Source organism: Poeciliopsis prolifica, unplaced genomic scaffold (assembly GCF_027474105.1).
Source record: "Poeciliopsis prolifica strain line A6 unplaced genomic scaffold, Auburn_PproV2 SCAFFOLD002, whole genome shotgun sequence".
Lineage (NCBI taxonomy): Eukaryota > Metazoa > Chordata > Actinopteri > Cyprinodontiformes > Poeciliidae > Poeciliopsis > Poeciliopsis prolifica.
The window spans coordinates 10,555,640-10,575,743 of NW_026562377.1; the positions used below are offsets into that span (position 1 = coordinate 10,555,640).

Here is a 20,104-nt window from a genome sequence, read left to right on the forward strand (position 1 = left end):
AATATTGAGATTTTGAAGCATGATTTGATTTCAGTCTGAGTCCTCTTTATAAACTCTTGTTTTAACTTCCATTCAAGTTGCAATTTGATCACAAAATTTTTTTCTTTTTTTTGAGTACATGTACTCAAAAGAATCCTAACCTGCTCCTTTAATCCTTAATAGATGTCACAAGAGAAGGCAGATTTTATCTTAACTAATTAAAGATAACTAAAATATAGAAAACTGATCATACTTATTCCATAACAGATATCTAAAGTGAGTCCTGACTTGTAGTTTTAGGACACAGGTGTCAATTTCCAGTCCTGGAGGACCACTGCCCTGCAACTTTTAGATGTGCCTCTGCTGCACCACACCTGAAGAGAATAATTAGGTCATTAGCAAGGCTCTGGAGAACTTATCTACACAAGAAGGAGGTAATTAAGCCATTTCATTCCAGCGTTTTGTACCTGTGGCACATCTGAAAACTGCAGGACAGTGGCCCTTGAGGACTGCAGTTTGACACCCCTGCTTTTGGAGCACTCAACTAAAAGATGAAACCGAGCTAAAAAACACTGCCACCTAGTGTCAGGTTAACGTGGTTGCATGACGGCGCCAAAAACGTGACGCTATTATTTCAGCCAATCCGCAGGCACTGAGATCGAGATTTGAAATTGAAGCGGGCGAAGGCGGAAGCGAACATGAAGGAATAAACAAACAAAGTAGTTCTGTCTTTACTTCGGATGGGACTCAGTCTACTTTTCAAAAGTAAATTACGATGTACTTCAATTAGTTTGTCTTTTTTTATATTCTGAGGAGCGTTAGAAAAGTGTACAGTTACCGTTAATTAGCTAATCCTGAGCGTTTTGAGGAACATCGCAATGTCTATATTTAGCGTACAGGCAAGGAAGCACACAACTTATTATGACCATCTAATGTCAACATCAACGTCCAGGACACCCGGCGTCAGAAACCGACAAGGAGACGTAAAGGTACCAGACACGTCTTTAGGAAAAGTGGGATATCGGGTGCAGAATCTGGGGCTGAAGAGAGCAGATTGTCAGATAAAAGCCGTCAAGTAAACAGAACGTATGTTGTCTCTGCGCTGTCAAAAAGCGGCAGCGGGCTGCAAACACCTTACCGAAGCAGACTCACTTTACAAAGGAGGTCAAGGAGGAAGAGTGGTGCCGAGAAATCGTTGGCCGAAAGCAGCCAGAACAGCACTCCTGCTCCGGAGAAGAGATTGACTCTACAGCGAAGGACCAGGACGCCGTCCATGCAGAAAGCCGACCCACAGCCAATTTCAAAAGTGCTCAGCGAACCAAATGGCAGGGCGAGTTTATTTAAGTCGGCAAGTTTAAGAGAAACTGCATCCAAAATAAAGGGATCAGAAGCTGCAACTCCCGGGGCGCAAACCAAAACGCCATTTGCTTCCAGGCATCCGGATGATTCGACTAAGATATTTAAAACTCCCACCAGGAGGACACCGTTTGAGAAAATCGCCGCTAAAAGGGACGTTTTTGAGAGACTGACTTCCAAAGAAGCACCGAAGCAGGTTGTAGGTAAACTTGCAAGTTTGGAAAGGGCCAAACCCAAAGCTGAGCAAGCAGAAAACGCCAAACCAGTTCCAACTCCAACAGTCCGTAAGGCCTCCTCAAGTGCAGATAAAAGCCACGCTGTTGTGCCGGAGAGAAAGCTCACCACCGCAAATCAACAAGGAGACGTTGCCTTTGCAAGGATGTCCACTCCAGCCCCCGCTGACCAAACCCTGAGCCACCCATGTGAGGCTACTGGGCATCAGGAATCATTTAAGATGGAGAACAGCGCAGTGACTGTGGCTGTCCGGGTCCGACCCTTCAGTGGCAGGTTTGTGGATTATATTGTCTTCAGAACCTTGCAAAAATCTTCAACTTTCTAACATTACGGCCACACGCTTCAATGTACTGTATTTTGACATTTACTTAACAATCCAACACGTTACTTGTGGAGTGATGGGAAAAGGTTCTCAAATTTTTTTTATCAACAAAAACATGAACAATTTTCTGCAGAACTATTCCTATACAAATCTAAAATCTAATCCTATTGTCTTTTTAATTTTTGCATAGGTGTAATATGTGCCATCTATTCTTTGAATGCCTCAATGTTTTGTTCGAGAACATTAGTGGACAAAACAAATTATGAAAACAAAGGGAAACAGCAGAGAGACCAGATATAAAGTGTGGCGAGGTTTAAAGCAGGTTATCAAGCAATATCCCGAGCTTTAAGCATCTCACAGAACACTAGTCAGTCTGCAATCCTAAAAAAATGGAAATAAAACACTTGCAACCCTAGCATGGTATGGTAGGTACTTCCTGGCTAGGCAAAGAAAACATCAGCAAAGCATCCAAGAACACCATGGCAATTCTGAAGGACCTACAGAAGTGAACTCTACAGAGCTGGCATTTCTAAAAGAACCACAAGCAGAAAGCTGGAAGAATTTGTCTTTGAAATTTGTCACAAGCCTTATAGGAAAGAACATGCTCTGGCTTGCATGCAAAATGCTGTTTTAGAAAACATAACACCTTAATCACCCTGACAGCACCATTCCCACAGTGAAACAAGGTAGTTGTAGCATCGTGTGTGGGGCTGCTTTTCTTTAACAGGGAGAGAAAAACTGTTCAGACCAGTTTGGAAGAAAGATGGAGCTAAATTCAGAGCAATCCTAGATGTAAACTGAAAAAGACTGCATATAATACATTTTCACAACACATTTTTTAAAATTTCTATTTGGGGAAAAAGACTGACATCCAACTATAATTTTCCTCCCACTTCACAGTTTTGTGATGGTTTGTTTTGGTTTATCATACAAATTGAAACAAAACTCAAATATCTGACCTTTTAATGTCAGAAAAATCTGAAAACGTTAAAGACATATGGATAGTTTTGGAGGACACTATTTACTACAGTTGTGATTTCTGTCCCAATTAAAAATCATTGATGATTTTTAAAGTGCCCTGCACTTTATTATTATACTGTTATTTCTTTAAACACTATCATACTTAAATGGAAATTAGGAGAAAGTGCATTTTCCACATTGTTTATGTATTTTACTGTGTTATAGAGAGAAGGCTGAAAAGGCCACTCAGGTCATCTTTATGAAGGGCCAGGAGACAAATGTCCATCATCCAGATTCCAGGCAAAGCTACTCCTTCACATTTGACTTCTCTTTCTGCTCTGTGGATGGAGATGACCCCACCTTCGCCAGCCAAAAAACTGTGTATGAGACCCTGGCCAGGCCTTTGTTACAGAGAGCCTATGAAGGATTTAACACCTGCTTGTTTGCCTACGGCCAGACGGGTTCTGGTAAATCATACACGTGAGTGTTTTTGGTGTTTTTGTCGGTTCATCTGTTTGCCTTTATGAAATTTGTGAATCTTTCACTTTGCTTGTTTTGATTATGTTTGGGTTTTCTCAGAATGATGGGTTTTGAGGAGGAGCCTGGGGTCATCCCACGATTCTGCCAAGAGCTATTTATGAAATTGGCCTCAATGGAAGATGAAGAGGTAGATTCACACTGAAATAGAATAATTGACCTTTTTTCCAGAGTGAATTTGTCATAAGAAATCTTATTTCTAAATTATTTTACCAGGAAAACACCACAGTTGTGGATGTTTTCATTCCTGTTAGGTATCATAACATAAATCTATTCTATGTGGCCTTTCAGGTGAAATGTCATGTGGAGATGAGCTACTTTGAGGTGTATAATGAAAAAATTCATGATCTGCTGGTTACAAGGGAGGAGCCAAACCAGAGGAAGATGCCGGTTAGTAGTTTGCAAAAGCTGTAAATGTACTTTTCTATTTACATTTTAGAAATCCTGCTTTCCAATCTGACAATTAATGTTTTCTTTTAGATTTTGCTAAAAGAAGAAATAAATACCAAATCAAAAGTTTGGCTTAACTCAAAATGCTACCAGGACATGTCTTTCTGTTATTGTGAGGAAATTAGTGAAAATGTAACACACTTGTTTTTCAGCTGAGGGTGAGGGAGCATCCGGTCCATGGTCCTTACGTTGCAGAGCTCTCTGCGTAAGAGAATCATTTCACTTTGTATGTTCATTTCATTCCAATAAAAACACAAATAATACACATAAACTGCTTATTTTGTTTCTTTTTCAAGGAATGTGGTGAGCTCTTACAGTGACATTCAGGTAAGCTAGAACTACTATTGTAGAGTTTTTTTTCACTCTTGAAGAGGGAAATAAAATGAAAGCTGGAATTAATCTTGTGTTTGAATAAGAATATTACTTACTATTTGAAAAAAAAAGTCTCCAAAGTTAATATTTGGTATGAATCTTTCATTATTTACTTTGCCTGTTTTTTTTAAGGGTTGGTTGGAGCTTGGTAACAAGCAGAGAGCTACAGCAGCCACAGGAATGAATGACAAAAGCTCCAGGTCTCACTCTGTCTTCACTCTGGTTATGACCCAGACTAAGGTACACAACTCTGTCTTCATTATGTGCTTACACTCATTTTGATGTGTGCATTATTTTATCATCTAGTGACCCATTTATTTGTTTGTCCAGACTGAGTTTGTGGAGGGAGAGGAACATGACCACAGCATCAGCAGCAGGATAAACCTGGTCGACCTTGCGGGCAGCGAGCGCAGCCGCACAGCCCAAACATCTGGAGAGAGACTCAGGGTTGGTACAGATGTTGGGATGTTCCCTCTTTAGCAATATTTTGGAATATTAGCATCTGTCATGTAGTGTTTCTACTCAGGATGTCAGTCTGGGAATTTAGTTTAATTGTCTTTTATAGCAGTTCAAAACTGATAAAATAGCATGATACTGGTCTAAATTAATGAAATAACGGCAACATATTTGCTGGTGTCATATTAATGGATGTGGGGTCATATCCTTATAGTCACATGACTATAATTCATTGATATTAAGAAGCTTCAGTAGGAGTGGCACTCAGTGAGAGTTTTAGTGTGAAGAAAAAGCATGACACTTTTTATTATTTCTAAAAATCCAGTTTTCTTTTATTATAAAGAATTTTTTTTCTGTTCTGTGTGCTCTGTATTGGCTACTAAAAGGTAAACATTTTTTGTGACATTGCAGGAGGGTTCTAGCATCAACAAATCCCTGCTATCTCTTGGAAAGGTAATCTCTGCTCTGTCAGAGCAGATGCTCACCAGGAAGAAGGTTTTTATACCATACAGAGAGTCTGTTCTCACATGGTAAGGATGCAGAAAACTACATTAAACACAACATCGTTAGCTTCTTTCCACATAAAAATATTGTCAGGTGTCGAAGTAGCAGCAAAGTTTTATAAAATATTCTGCCATCCACATTTGTTGTAAATGTTTACTAAAGCTTTACAATAAATGGTTGCTGTTTACACTTTATGATCCAAAGATGCCACACTATGCCATAGCTGTAGTTAACGCTTTAAAATATTTTCCCCCTTTCCTTGATTGTGCATTTTTTCAAAATAATCTTGTCACAGTTATAATTGTTTTTAAAATGATTGCTCACAATATAGCTATAGCTAAATTCAAATCAATATCTATTTTCTAGTAACATGAGCCCTTATCTTTCCCATTTTCAAAAGTGTCTTAAAAATGGGCCTCTGTGCTGTGTTCTACATATTCCATCCATCCATTTTCTTTCACCCTTATAAAATAAAATGTTTTATTTTGTGTGGTAATTATGAATCTTTATATGCTCTAGGAGGATCAGTAATCTTGAAGAGTGCTGAGAGACATGACAATTACTCTGAAAACTTTCTAATTCAGGCTTATTTGAGGAATCTGGAGCATTGTTTTTGTTTTGTGAAGTTGTTTTTTTCTCATCTTACAGGCTGTTGAAGGAGAGCCTTGGAGGTAACTCCAAGACGGCAATGATCGCCACCGTAAGCCCTGCTGGCACTAACGTGGACGAGAGCCTGAGCACGCTGCGCTATGCTCAGCAGGCCCGCACAATCATCAATGTGGCCAAAGTCAATGAAGACACCAGTGCCAAGCTGATCAGAGGTCAGACTTTCTGGACTTACAAAATCAAATGAGTTATGTTATTTGATTAATCTACACAATTTGAACAACTGTTTCTTTCGACTTATTTCAGAGGTAGAAACAAAGTGTTTGTGTAGTTTTTATCTCTGGAAGCACATTTTGTAAACCGACACCATGTACAGTATATTCACTATGTGATTCTCCTAAAGACTAAGAAAAATGTCCTTTGTAGCTGGCAGACCTGAAAACATTGTATTTTATTATTTAAGATTGTTCTTTATTTATTTATTTTTTTTCATCAGTCTTATGCACTTTTACTCCAGAAAGTTTCATCTTCATCTCCTTCTCTCCTCCCCACATTACACCTTGCCCTCACATTTATCTTTCACCACCTCTTTCGCTCTCCAGCTGAAATGAAAGCATGGCCCTAACCTTGCTTCCTGCCCTTATTTATGCACTGTCAGTTGCACATAGCGGCTAACTGTCATGCAAGTATTATTTTTCATGAGACCAATGTGCTGCTGTTCAATGTTTTCAGCACTAAGGGGAGCTCTTGCTGCAGATGCAGCTCGTCTCACTGGTCAGTGTGAGACTCGCTGTTCAAATTAGAACAACTTTACTGTTATGCAGTAAATCAGTAGCGATGGCGGCACAAGTCACTGACAAGTTCTGAATTCTTCTGAATGGGGGAAAAAAAGTCAACTCTTTCCAGTCTATTCATTTAATTTTTCTGTTGTGTTGTTGTTGATATTTGTGCAGTGCTCGTTAGAGGTTTTCATTTAAATAGTCTGGCCCAAACTGTGGTGCCTTTTTAGACCTGAAAGCAGAGGTGGAGAAACTGCGTGCGGCCCAGATGAACTCCCAGGGTACTGAGCCGGAGAGAGTCAGGATGTTCCAGCAGGAGATCGACGCCCTGAAGAGTAAACTTTGTCAACAAGAGAGAGAGATGGTTGAGGCCAACCGGTCAGAATCACTACAATCATTCTTAAACTTTCTTTGTTTTCTGGTAATCCTGAGGTATAATTTCAGAAATGTTATAAGTTTCACTGTAACTTACTTCTAGCAGTTAATTGTGAGATACATTTAAGGTACACTGACAGTGAAAATATTTAGAGTGTAGAGCTATACATTTCTTAACAGTTTTATTAGTTATGACTTACGATTTAAGATTTTTTTTTTAAATTTTAGAGCAGTTTTACAGTAATGTATTTACAGCTTTTTACAGAACTCTCACTTTCAAACACTGCGGCATTAATGTAAATACATCAACTTTTTTTATGGTTTACCTTCATTGTTTTTGAAAGCTAAGAGTAATATCAAAGTTGAGATATGAAAGGCATAAAGCAACACTTTCATTAGAATTTATAAAGTGGTTGTATTTTATTTTTATGTCAGAGCATGGAGAGAGAAACTTGAACAAGCAGAGATACGCAAACGTGAAGAGACCAAAGAGCTACAGGTATGTTTTATTGTTTTCCTTTTTCTCCCAAACAAAAACATAGCACTTTTCTTTTAATGAAGACAGAGCAAGGAAAAGCTAAAGTACTTCTCACATGTCATATAATCAGAAAGCAGGTGTGACTTTCAAAGTGGACAACCGCCTTCCGAACCTGGTGAATCTGAACGAGGACCCCCAGCTGTCAGAGATGCTTCTATATATGATCAAAGAGGGCCGAACCACGGTGGGCAAGCTCAAACCGAACTCCAGTCATGACATTCAGCTCACGGGAACTCTTATTGCTGATCAACACTGGTGAGAGTCCTGGTAGTTTGGTAACACAGTGTTCAGTTAAATAAATTTTAAACTTTGCTCAGCAAAACTAAACAAGAAAAAGCTAAAGTATGTGAATTGTTACAGTCAATATGTTGCACTTGAGTTTAAATTACAGTTAAATGAATTTTACTTTTTCCTCCATAAAAAGTGTCATAAACAACATCCAGAACATGGTCAGCATCATACCCCTGGATAATGCAAAGACTTTTGTCAATGGGAACCTCATCTATGAATCCACTGTACTACACCATGTAAGTACCGGAAGAGTATTTGCTTCCCTTATTGTACAGTATAACTCCATCTGAAGGATTAATTATCAAAACAAAGCAAACATCCTGTTGACAACAAAATGATAATTGTTTTTTTTTTTACAAGGTTCTGTTCTCATCTCATGTTTTATTCATTTATTTTAAAATTTGGTATCTAGGGTGACAGAGTTATCCTTGGTGGGGACCACTACTTCCGCTTTAATCATCCAGCAGAGGTAGAGTCCGGAAAGCGGGTATCGTGTTGGACAGGAGCCGGGGATGGACAAAAAGACTTTGAATTTGCAAAGAATGAGCTTCTTGCAGCTCAGCGAGCAAAGTGAGTATCAAAGAGCTCTTTATTAATTTGGTAATCTTACAAGTAAAGCCATAATTCCTCTTAATCACTTGCTTTTAACTCAGACTGGAGGCAGAAATTGAAGAAGCTCATTTAAAGGCAAAACAAGAGATGATGCAGGGAATTCAGATGGCAAAAGAGGTGGCTCAAAAAGAGCTTTCTGACCAGAAGACTCTTTATGAAAATAGGATCCAAGCCTTGGAGAGAGAACTGGTATGTTTTATTCTTTAAATTCTCAGAAAGCCCTTGTATCGTCAGAAAACGGTACGGTTTAAGATGCAATGTTTTTATTAGATGCTTTTTGACAAATCTTAACAAAATGTCATTCTTATATAATCAAACCTAATTAAAATCATAAATTAATTTTAATATTCAAATTAATTAAAGTCCACATTAAATCAAGAAATCTGCTAAATTCAACACACAAGAGTATCTGAAATATGTAGTTTGTCAGATTAAGAGCACATTTTGAAAATAAAAACATTTAAGCGGGCATTAAACATGCTTTTCACTAAGCCCAGATTTCTGTATTAAACATGTTTTTTTTTTTTATTATTATTATTGGTCTGATCATAATATTCAGAACTTAAATGTTGTCTTTTTGTTAGCTTTAAGTGGAAAATTATCATAACACAGAAAAGGCTTGATGACATCATAATTCATATTTATAATATGTTTAATTTATTGAATTGAGTTACTGAAATAAATGAACTTTTCAGTCATACTCACATTTTTTCATTAGTTTCTGTGTGCTCTAAAATACAGAAATACAAACTTTCATCACAGTTGAAAGCTTAATTAAAATAGTTTTTGTTAACCTTCTGTAATCTTCAAAAAATATTTTGTACCACATGAAAGCTCTGCTTCAGAAGGTAAAAGTGCAGCCATGATAAACTTCTAAATAAAACTGTAACACTTACTGTCCACCAGGGGGATGAGACGGGTAAAGGATTTTCTGAATTTATAAAAAAAGTTGGAACATTAATATGCAAAAATTCTCAGAAGTACTTGAAATAATACAAAATGGTGAAACAACTTTTTTTTTATTACTAATTTCTCTGCAAATTTAATTTTACTCAAATTTAAATTCCTAAAATTTCCAAAATACTTTCCGCTATTAGGGTGAAAAGATTTTCAAACAAAATGTAGTAGCGAAATAAAAACCTTATGTACTAAACAGTACGTTTAATTTGAACTGTGCACACCATACACCAGGCACGTTTAATACATTTGTAATTTTGGTTCAGAATGAGGAAAACGAGCGAAAGCGTCAGCAAGAGAGAGATCAGCAGAGGGTGGCCAGCCAGATGGCAGAGCTCAAGACAGCCAAGCTGGAGCTGGAAAAGGAGGTGGACTCACAGAAGAGACGGCTCCGTCTCCACATGGAAGCTCAGGTCAGGAAAACAAAAAAGCTATTTGTTTTTATATGCAAAGACTTGATCATTTTGTCCCTGTGCACTCACCTGACCTTTTGTTTAAATTTAAATGCATCTCCTTTCTTAGAGGTAGAGAGGAAATAAAGCTCTCTATTGCCTTTACAAAATTATATATTCTGTTGTGTATTAGAATAAGACATTCAAGAAATAGCCTAAACCAATATTTATAAACTTGCAAGTAGTAAATCTCTCTGACTTTTGTGTATTTTGCCTAAGATTTTAATTTTTTTTATGTTTTTGCTTTATTATAAGATAGCTCAGTACAGCAAGTTTATTGCTGTTATTTCTCCTATTCCCTTAATTTTTGACTATAGAAAACAAGCATAAGTTTAAATAAATATCCTTACTCTTGATCTTCTTAATTAATTGGCCACTTGGGATGTGTTTTGAGCTATGCCATAGCCTGGTTTAAGGCTAGATGTTATGGCCTGATGGGTGTAACATTGTTTTTATTTTGCTGTGACTCACTGCAGGCTATGGAAGAACAAAGAGTTTGCCAAGCAAAGATTGTAGATGCCCTGGAGGCAGAAAAGAGGAAGATCAGCAAGGAGCTGGAGGAGATGCAGAAGAAAAGGGCTCTTAGGGAGACACAAACTACCAGAAAAGGTGAGTTGGAACAACTGCAATCATTATGTGTAGGAGGACAACTTTTTAAGTTTCTTATACGTAACCATTTAATTCCCCCTCTTTTATGTTTTTGTCCCTTGCTTCAGGAGAAAGAAAGGGGTATACTTAATCAAATTGATCTGTGATGCAATATAGTGAATATATTTTTTTTATTTTTATTTCATTATCTAAACAGGAAGCATTGAGTTTTTCTGGTAGAGATCAGATCAAACACACAGTGCAAGGTTATTTGGTGCATTCATGTTTTATAAACTTCTGTTACATAGCTGGCATATTAAGAAGTGGAAGTTTGGGTGTCTAAACTTCACTGTGGTTTTTAAATGCTTTCAGAAGCCTGGTGTCATGTCTTGGTTTTTATTTCTGTATTGCAGCTTCTCCACAGTGGGATGCCATGAAGCTGTCCTTGATGATTGAGGAGGCCAATAAAATCAGCTTTAAGCTGAAGAAACACACTCTCTTCAGCAGGTGGGAAAGACGCAGTTTGGGAAGTTTTACACAGGGTTACCATCAAAATGGGGATTAAGAGTACATGGCTTTTATATATTTAACTCTCTCCAGGCAGGGGTTGCAGATTTGCAACAACTTAGTCAGTCTTTGCAAGTAATTTGAGCCTGAGAGGGTTAAACATTTTGTATAATATTTTGAATTGCAGCTTTCAGTTTTAAAATCCTTTGTAAAGCAGATGTCATATTTGTATGGATTCGCCATCATCATTGTCATTTTTCTTCTGTTTTAGACATGAAAGCTCTGAGACTGAGAACACTCAGCAAGGCGGGCTTCAAGTGCGCGTTCAAAACACAAAGCTGGGAATCTCCACTTTCTGGAACTTTGAAAAATTCCAGAACAACATGGTTGTGATGAGGGAGCTGGAGCAGGTTGGTTTTCATTGAAATAGATTTTTCTGATGTAATTTTAAGTCTTTTTTTGTGTTATCAGATGAGCTGACTCTTTGTCTGCATCAGTGTGCACTTGTATTGCAATCTGTTTTCTTCACTATCTCAAGCTGCCTCTGCTTTTTCAGGATTATTTAATTAGGATGCTCCTTTGTTTGTCTGACTAAAATTTAAAGCTCTTCCTGTGTTCCATAATGCTGCTAAATTCACAGAAGATTTCCTATCTCATTTGAAAGGTGTTTTAATGAGACATTACATGCTGTATATTGAGAAAAACATGTGCAGACTCCCATCTTTCCCATTCCTCATTCTGCATAATTGGAGATTGACATCACCTCTCACTTAATTGCCTATTTTCCTGCCATTTGACCTTATTTACAGTCAAGATTGGCTTGTTTTATGCCTGATGGAGGGTTGCAGCCTCACTTTGCCGTGCTTTTCTCATTAAGTTGAGTAAGTGAGACCGGGCTTGTCAGCACTGCTTTACTCTCCGCAGGGGGATTCCACCTCTAAAGATGACGATGTGTTTTATGACCCTCATGATGAGTGGGAGCAAGATATATCAGCCTCCTCTGCTTCCACTTCTTCCTTTTCTCGCCGAAGGTAATTATCCATCCCTTCTTCTTACCCTGCAGACCCTCTGTTTGCATCTTGTTTTTTCAGGAAGTAGTTAGCTTTAGTTATACAAATTATGTTAGCAGAAAAACCTCCAGACTTCCCTCAGCATGTTTTCAACTCATGGTTTAATCTCGTCTGGGTTTTTGCTGGCCAATTAAACTCTTATTTCAACAATGTTTAAGGAAACATTGAACATTTTCAAAGAAAAAAAAGTATTCTTTGACAATCTAATTGTGTATACAGTACGTGGAAGTAATGACATTTGTATGCACATGTTTTACACAAGATCCTCTCATTCTTAAAAAGTGTAATCAGCAAACTGCTGGTAACTTCTTTTCCTTCCTTCTTGGTTCATTTAGTGTTTATTTTATTCAGTCTCTTGTTCACCAGGTCAGAACAGGGTCTTAAATTTGAGGTGCATTGAAGTTTCCTTCACACCTTATAAACAAGACATCTAGATAGATGTACATGTACTTACACTCACACAACTAAGGAAAACTACAAACCGCTAACATTTTCCTGTCCCAGTGTTGCTTTTCATGGCAAGAAGTTCTGGTTGTGCCCAGCTCTCCACCAGATCCAGCCAAATGAAACAATTCACACACAGTTCGTGGCTCCATGCTGCTTTTCTCCCTGACTTTAATGGATGTATTTGCAGCATTACTTTACTTTCCTGCTCTCTTTTCTCTCTCTCTCTTTTTAACTGAAATTCAGGTATATCTTTTTTTTCTCTCTCTCTTTAACCAAAATCTTAATTTTCGATCACCCTCATGATTGCAGTTCTCAGTTATATTATTTCCAAAATTGCTAAAAAAGATTAATTTGAAGTTGGCTGTGAACTTAAACAGCTAATATTTGGTTGAACTTCAGGAGCCGAAGCCTTCTTAAGACAAAGCGACTCTCTGGACGTTTGTATGAAATCCGAGTTCATCCCATTCAGAGCCTCACCAACTCCTCACAGTCTGCTGGTAAGATGCTTGATAACAAATCAATTGTTTAAAAATTCCATGAACTTTAGGAGCTGGCTAGTTCTTTAAGTAGTCATATTGCTTTGTTGACTGAATGTAAATTATATTGTAATTTCATAAAAAGATATTGTGAAATACTAATTTGTAAAGAATTTTAAAAATGTTAAAGCGCTTGCAAAATCCCTGCTAAACTTGAGTTGTACCAATAAAATATTTTTTTATAAAAATAAATGATCTTAAAAAATTATGATAATATGTTGATTAAGATCTAGAAAATATCTTAAGCATTTTTAAATTTTTAATTTTTTAATTTGTACATGTATCAATTTAATTTTGAGCACAGCATTGAAGAGCCCTCCATCCTTCTCTGTTAACTTCTATAAAACAATACCTGTTCCTTAAACAGGTTTTTTGTGGTTTAAGAAAACTGACACCAAGTTGTTGGTGTTTCCACTATCAGCTGTCACCGAAAAGAAGGTGTTTTGTTTGTGTTTGGCTTGAAAATCAGGAATTTCATTAGCTGGCTGAAACCTGTAGTTAAAACAGGTATTGTATTGCATAATGAATTGTAGTTGAATTGAATATAAAAGCATATAGCTTACATGCTAGAGAAAAAAAAAACAATCATAGGTGGACAAAGTGTTATTTCACTGATAAAAGCTATTTTTCACAATTAATATAGGTCTGACTGTTAAATCATGATCTTCAAAAGGTTTTATATTGTCTTAGAATAACTAAGAGGAACTTGCAGTGACGCTGGCTATTTTTGTTACTCCTCCTGTCTGCACTGCAGGGCTGATGTGTGGCTCAGTCCGACCTTCTTCCAACCAAACGAGCAACATGGAATCCGCTGTACCCAGACTCTGCAAGGAGCTGATTGGCCGCTCCGTGGCTCGTCTGGGAAGCTGCAGCGAGACAGAAGAGACCTTGGCAGACAGACTGATGTCTGATCTGAATTTGGTATACACAGCTGTCCAAACTATATCTGACTTGTATGAGGGTCTAGACGATGACAGCCAAGATAGTGGTGAGGGTCAACTAATTTTTCAAACAATCAGTTATGGAATATTATGAAAGTCCTTTGTTCAACTGTTAAGTGTTGGGGTTTTATTTTAATAAAACTTTTCTGATTGCTCACCTTTCTGCAGTGTTTGTGTGCAGTGTGGCAGCCCAGACTGAACTGATCAAGGCCACTACAGCGTTAGAAACCGCTGTGTTTGTTGCCACGCAGTGGCTGGCCACTGTTAAACGCTCCTGTGGCTTGCTGTACTCGACTGCTGAAGAACTTAAAAGCCACGTCAAGAAAATGGGAGGATTCTTCCAAATGCTTATTCAGGTGAATACACATAGTGACATAAAACCGGGATGGAGGTTTCTGGGTATTTTCATTTCATATAAAAGGCTAAATTTAAGCCGACAAAATGGTCTTCAATTAGGCGTAGTTTGGACATGCGGCGGCTTATCAAAATGCTGATGTGACTGACAGGTCTTAGCTCTGAGCTGTTTGAGCTCTGTCTATGGAAATGGCAAAGCAGAGGGAATTCTCAGCCTTGAGCTCCACACAGGTCATGAATATATGGAAAGAAAATCTAAATTCCTGACAACTCTTGGCACCTAAACAGACAATTTTTACCCCTAAACCCTGATATGTTTTTTTTCCACCATTTTAATTTATTTACTGACCCTTCAGACTTCATCAACCGTTGTGTTGACTCTCATTGATTCGCTGGTAAATTAAATTTAATTCCATCTGCTTGTTTATGCTAGCCTGATGTTAGATGCAAAAAAAAAAAAAGAAACTGTTTTTCCCAATTCAGGGCTGCGAATCTGAGATCACATCGATGGTGAGGGAAGCACGGAGGAAAAGCAGTCAGTGCTTGGATGCGGCGATGCTCACGCTTGCCCAGCTGGCTGTGGTGACGGGGATGCCGCTCAGTGTTACAGCGCCTGGCAATCAGGCCACGGGCAAGGTAACTCTTGTAATACTCTATCGTCTTCTGATCCACAGAAAATGGAAAGTAATAAAAGCTTTGTGGATAGCCAGATCATTTAAGACATTACAACTTAGTTGTTAATGATCTGTATACTTATGTCTTTTTTTTAAAATTATTATTAATGAACAAAATCTTTTGATTTGCATGAAGAAAAAATAAGAGGTTCATGGTTGTTGCTGCCTTGATGAAGAACAAGAAAGCAGTGTCACACAAACCTACTTAGCTTCATTTTCACAACAGTTCAAACCAGGGAGCCACATGTTCTAAGTTCCCAAATGACAATAGAGAGAATTTCTTTAAACAAAGATTTTTTTTTTTCTTACACTTCCCTGGTAATTGGTATAACAGCCTTTAGTCTATATTACTCATAGCAAAAGCTTTGGTTTTGCTTTGTAAAACCAAAGTTTGCTGGAGTTTTGGACCATTCTTTCTGACAGAACACGTGTAACTACGCCATTTGAAGGTGTCTTTCTTGGATGTAAATTTTTTATGGGACTGAAATGAGAGCTTTGTGATTCCCTTTCCAAAATGTTGACTTTGTTGTACTTGAGCCACTTGGTGACTGATTCGGTGGTACGATTGGTCACAGTTATTTGGGAAACCCCTTTGTGGCCAACCTTTAACTTTCTGGGTGAGATTTTGAGATGCTATTTCAATATTTGCAAATGGGTTTCTTTTCTCATGATGGCATCTGTTTTATTGAATGGACCAGTGTCTCCTGCAGCTAAGCATCCTGTTGCTACCAAAAGGCTTCAGTGGAGAGTGTTCTTGTGCTTGTAAACTGCTGCATTTTCCTGCCAGTGTAATTACGGTCATTAAGGCCAAATACTTCAATATTGACATCAGAGCACGTTTCCAAAAATTAAGGTCTCTGTGTTCATTCTAAAACTGTAATCAGGCTTTCTGACTGGTCAACTACCTGTTCTGAATATCACCATGTTTTTTAAAGTTTGCATTTAAATGTTAAAATCTGCCATTAATGTAAATGTTTTCTAAAAAAGGGAACATTCATTTTCTCTTTTTAAGAGATTTTACTTGATAAAGTTAGGATATCTCACTTTATGTTCGAGGATAAAAACAGTCACAGCTGACTATTTACTGATTTCAATTTGGGATAAAGCAAACTTACGCTAGCAGCTGATGCTGCAAATGTGTGTGGTTATTCTTTCTACTACAGTATACATCTACCAGGCTTTAATCATCAAAAATGTATAGATTTTTGCAAGCTTCTTCTGAGTCAATACTGGTCTTAATTCTCTAAAACCATCATAAATAATACCTGTGAAACTGACTGTAGTCCTAATTGAAGGTCTACTTTTTCATCTTTTGCGTTTAGATGTTTGGTTGCACACATTTAAAATTAGTTCGACCCAAAAATTTCCACATAATATGGATTTGCAGTATGTGGCTTTAAAACAACAACTGATATGAAATTATGTATAATTGTTGCTGTATTTGAAATTTTGCCATTTTTTAAAATCATCTTCTGAACTCTGTAGTTGTGGTGAACAGAGATTTCCGATTTCATTGATATTCAGGATTCACTGTCTTTAATGCTCTGTCTATGTTTTCAGCAATCACTTTTGAGCTGTCTGCTGAGGGGAACCAAAAAGGGTGTGCACTCTCTCCTGGAGGAAATCCTTGCCATCACCAGGGAAATGCTCAGAGATGCTCAGCTGGCCTATCCCAGAAACCCAGTGAGACATCAGACATTCATTTGTAGCGGGAAATTATCTGATTGATGTCATGACATGACTGACCTGTAGGCTGACTGAAGGAAATCTAACTGAGTTTCTGCCTTTGATGCCTTTCATCTCTGCTTCCAGGTCTTACAGAGTCTAAAATCCAAAACTCTTGATATGTCTCGTGCCCTGCAGAGCTACATTCATTCTCATATTTCGGTGAGTTTCTGCAACACATGTACAGGTGTATGTGTGTGTGTGTGTGTGTGTGTGTGCTATCCCAAAAACCACTGGCAGCTGCTTTTTGAAACTGGACACGGATGGCACTCTGCACTGTCAGCTGAAAGAATTCCTCTGCCTTGACATGAGATTAAATGAAATAGATTAACACCCTCTCCCACAACAGCCCTGTTAAAGATGCCACTCAGCCTTTATTGCTACTGTAAAGCTCAATGCTCTCTGAGCTTATCTCTGCACACTCACCCCTAGACAGTAGTTAACGTAATAAATATGTTGAATGAAGTGGCATAAGTCACCGCTAACAGGCTTGTTTGAAGTTATCTTAGCCACACAAACTAGCCAGTGGTTTTGTTGAACCAGCAATGGACACATATAGGCACCACCATAGTTAAATAAAGCTGAGTTATAATCTCTGTCATGGGATCTCGTGGACATGTATGCAGCACAGTGTTCTGTTTAGAGAGAGTATGGATGGAGATCCCCCTTCTGTATGAAATTATTCTTTTCCTTATTCTCTTTGACATTGATGTGTTTCTGTAATGTTTGCAAGCTTTTTCCTTTGCTGCCAGAACTTTAATTTTCTTAAAGCAACAAAGGGGAAACATAAAGCAACACTGGCCCCTTTTGGTAGAGTACACTTGCCACAACACTGTAAGTTAACCAGATCCAGTAAGCTGTTTGCATTTGTTGTCAAGATGGGACATGTGAAGGAAATTATAGAATCAGATTTGTTAGTGACAATTTTTGGTACGGATGCAGTTTCATATTTTTTTTTCATTATCTTTTTTTACAATTGCTACGCAAAATGTTACTATTGTGTTCACCATCCGTAAGACATTTCAGTATGTCCCGCATGTATTTGTTTTTCTTATTTTTACTGCCATTATGTGTCAACCAAAAATGAGCAAAGGGAAATGGCAAAAATATTGAGAAGAGAATCAAGATCTAATATGAATCCCTTTTGTCTCGTTGGATGCACACACTGATTGCCTGTTTGGGCCTTCTGCTACTTCTTTGTTTTTAGCAATAATAAAAAGTTAGAATATGAGAGTACAGTGAAAAGAAATTAAAATGATATTTACCACAGTCATTAAGAATTTACAGAAAAACCAAACAGTTGATTTGCTTTTATGGTTTCTTGCATGTGCATTCTGTTTTGCATGTTTTGGCTTTTATCCATGTAAAAATTGAGTGGAAAATACCAATTTTGTGAATTGCTAAAATGATCAAAGGTAATTATTTTATATAAAATGGTAAGAAGACCCATGTTAAGATCCAATTAAAGCAACAGTTTTGCATGTTTAAATAAGCAGTACTGAACTTAGTTGATATCAAAGACTTTCATTCTAAAATCCAACTTTTTTGTTGTTGTATCTTACTCATTATTTACCATTTTTGTTTTCAAACAGGAGCAAGACAATGATAAAGAAGCGCATGAGGAGGAGGAAGACACAGTCTTACTCGCTCATTTACAGAAGCTGAGGACTATGTCGACCAAACTATTCCGCCTAACCCAGGCCATCCAGAAGATGCAGTCTTGTCTGTCTACAGCCCTGCGAGGTGACTCTTTGAAATTGCACATTTCTTATAAATTTTTCTTTTGATCTCCGAACTGGTTGACTTACTCTTGTAAATGAAGCTCATCAGGAGCAAGCACAAACTACTGTCAAATTATAGAGGAAATCTGACAAACAGTATTTTAGTGAGATGTTAGGTCAACACATGTGGCTAGAACTGCATCCGTATGCGTTGGCATTGGTTCTTCATGCCTGGAAATGGAGGGTTGGAGTACTGTTCATCCAACAGTCGTGCACTATTGCTTGAGATTTGGTGATTGCAGAGGTTGTCAGAAATTATATTCATCATACACTCTTTCAACTGATTAGTTTCTTTTGTCAAGTAGTTGAGCCTAATTTTTGCAGTGCACTACAAAGATGTGATTATTGGATAAAAGAATGCTTGTGTGATTGACTTCTGTTCTTCCAGGCATGGATAGAAATCTTGATCTCAGCAGCTGCAGAGAGCTGATCTCCTCATCTACCAAGGTGGTAGATGAGCTGGTCACTGATCTGTCCAAGGAGGGACTAGAGACTAAGTCTTTGCAGCTTCCTTGTCTTCAGACAGTCATATCTGCACGAGATGATCTCCACTCCGCCCTGCAGTCCTTGTCATCGTCTTTCTGGAGCCAGCAGGGGGTGAACAATAGCAGAAATTCAGCTGGTTCGGATAACAGTTTAGAAAATGATGACTCCATTAAAGAAAGACCCACCATTCACAATGCAGTTAGAAATAAAAGTGTGTATAAAGTGGTGTACCCCTTTACTTCAGATGTGCCACTCAGTAACAGCCCTCACTGGGTGTAATATTTATTTGGGTTTTTAATCATAGGTTGTAGTTTAAGAGTTTAAATAAATTGTTACCTTGAAGAAAAATAGAGTGGCAACCTGCTAGGATTCATGTGATTGTAAAAGTACAGGAAACAAACTTTGTTTAAAAAATAAATACCTGCCTGTGGCATTCACAAACTGCAGAAAATGGACACAATATTTCTTTGAAACATTCAAGAGTAACAATTCAACATGGTGTAAAGGAAAATACTGTTGAAGTTCCTTTGATTTTGCTTGTTGGTATGGTAAAAACACACCCTCCAGTTTGAATGTATTTATATTGCGCCAAGTGAATCTACACTTGGCGCAACAAGTGTAGCTTCACATGAGTGTAAATTGTAAGTTAACTGATGTTGGGTCAATAGAAGCTCTAAGGAAAAGGGCAGTCTTTGTCAAACCATAATTTCAGGACTATATATTTTTGGGACATGTTAAGTCAATTATGGGTAGTCCAGGCAGGCTAACTTGTAAGAAAAGGAGAACAATATACTCTTCTGTATGCACCTGTATATTGTATTGCAACATAACATATCACACTATTTGCACTCAGACACTTGTAAATTTTGTGTTTCATGCTAATATTTGTATCTAAACGAATGCTGTTGGAACCATTTTTCATTGCTTTAAAATATAATACAACCACTTGCACAGCTGCTAAGAATCGCATGACTTGATTTCACATGGATTCCTTGTTCTTTACCTTCAACTCACAATACATTGCTGGTACCGTGCACCCATACATAGACTTTTACTGTTACGTAGCAATAAAATATTTTTTCTGTATGCAACATGTTTACATTTATGCTAGCACTCCTATGCATGGCTCCTTACTGAGCATTTTACTTATTGAAAAAGGATAGAATTTCACATTTTGTTTATTTTAACCTTTGAAATTTGTGTTGTATGCCTTGT

The 20,104-nt window shown here is 37.7% G+C and overlaps 1 protein-coding gene across 1 annotated transcript; it reads left to right on the forward strand.

Annotated features, from left to right (window-relative positions):
* The first annotated feature begins 672 nt into the window (after window positions 1-672).
* On the forward strand, window positions 673-19,944 carry kif14 (kinesin family member 14). Its single transcript, XM_055059072.1, is given in 30 exon segments — window positions 673-939; window positions 942-1,842; window positions 3,077-3,331; window positions 3,431-3,518; window positions 3,680-3,778; window positions 3,991-4,043; window positions 4,135-4,165; window positions 4,343-4,450; window positions 4,541-4,657; window positions 5,078-5,196; window positions 5,819-5,991; window positions 6,786-6,933; window positions 7,366-7,429; window positions 7,539-7,723; window positions 7,893-7,995; window positions 8,172-8,329; window positions 8,413-8,560; window positions 9,595-9,741; window positions 10,257-10,389; window positions 10,782-10,875; window positions 11,147-11,285; window positions 11,800-11,906; window positions 12,792-12,889; window positions 13,683-13,916; window positions 14,038-14,225; window positions 14,707-14,859; window positions 16,458-16,580; window positions 16,710-16,784; window positions 18,215-18,365; window positions 18,792-19,944. Coding segments are annotated over 30 exon segments (4,851 nt in total). The 5' UTR covers window positions 673-857; the 3' UTR covers window positions 19,169-19,944.
* Window positions 19,945-20,104: the final 160 nt, after the last annotated feature.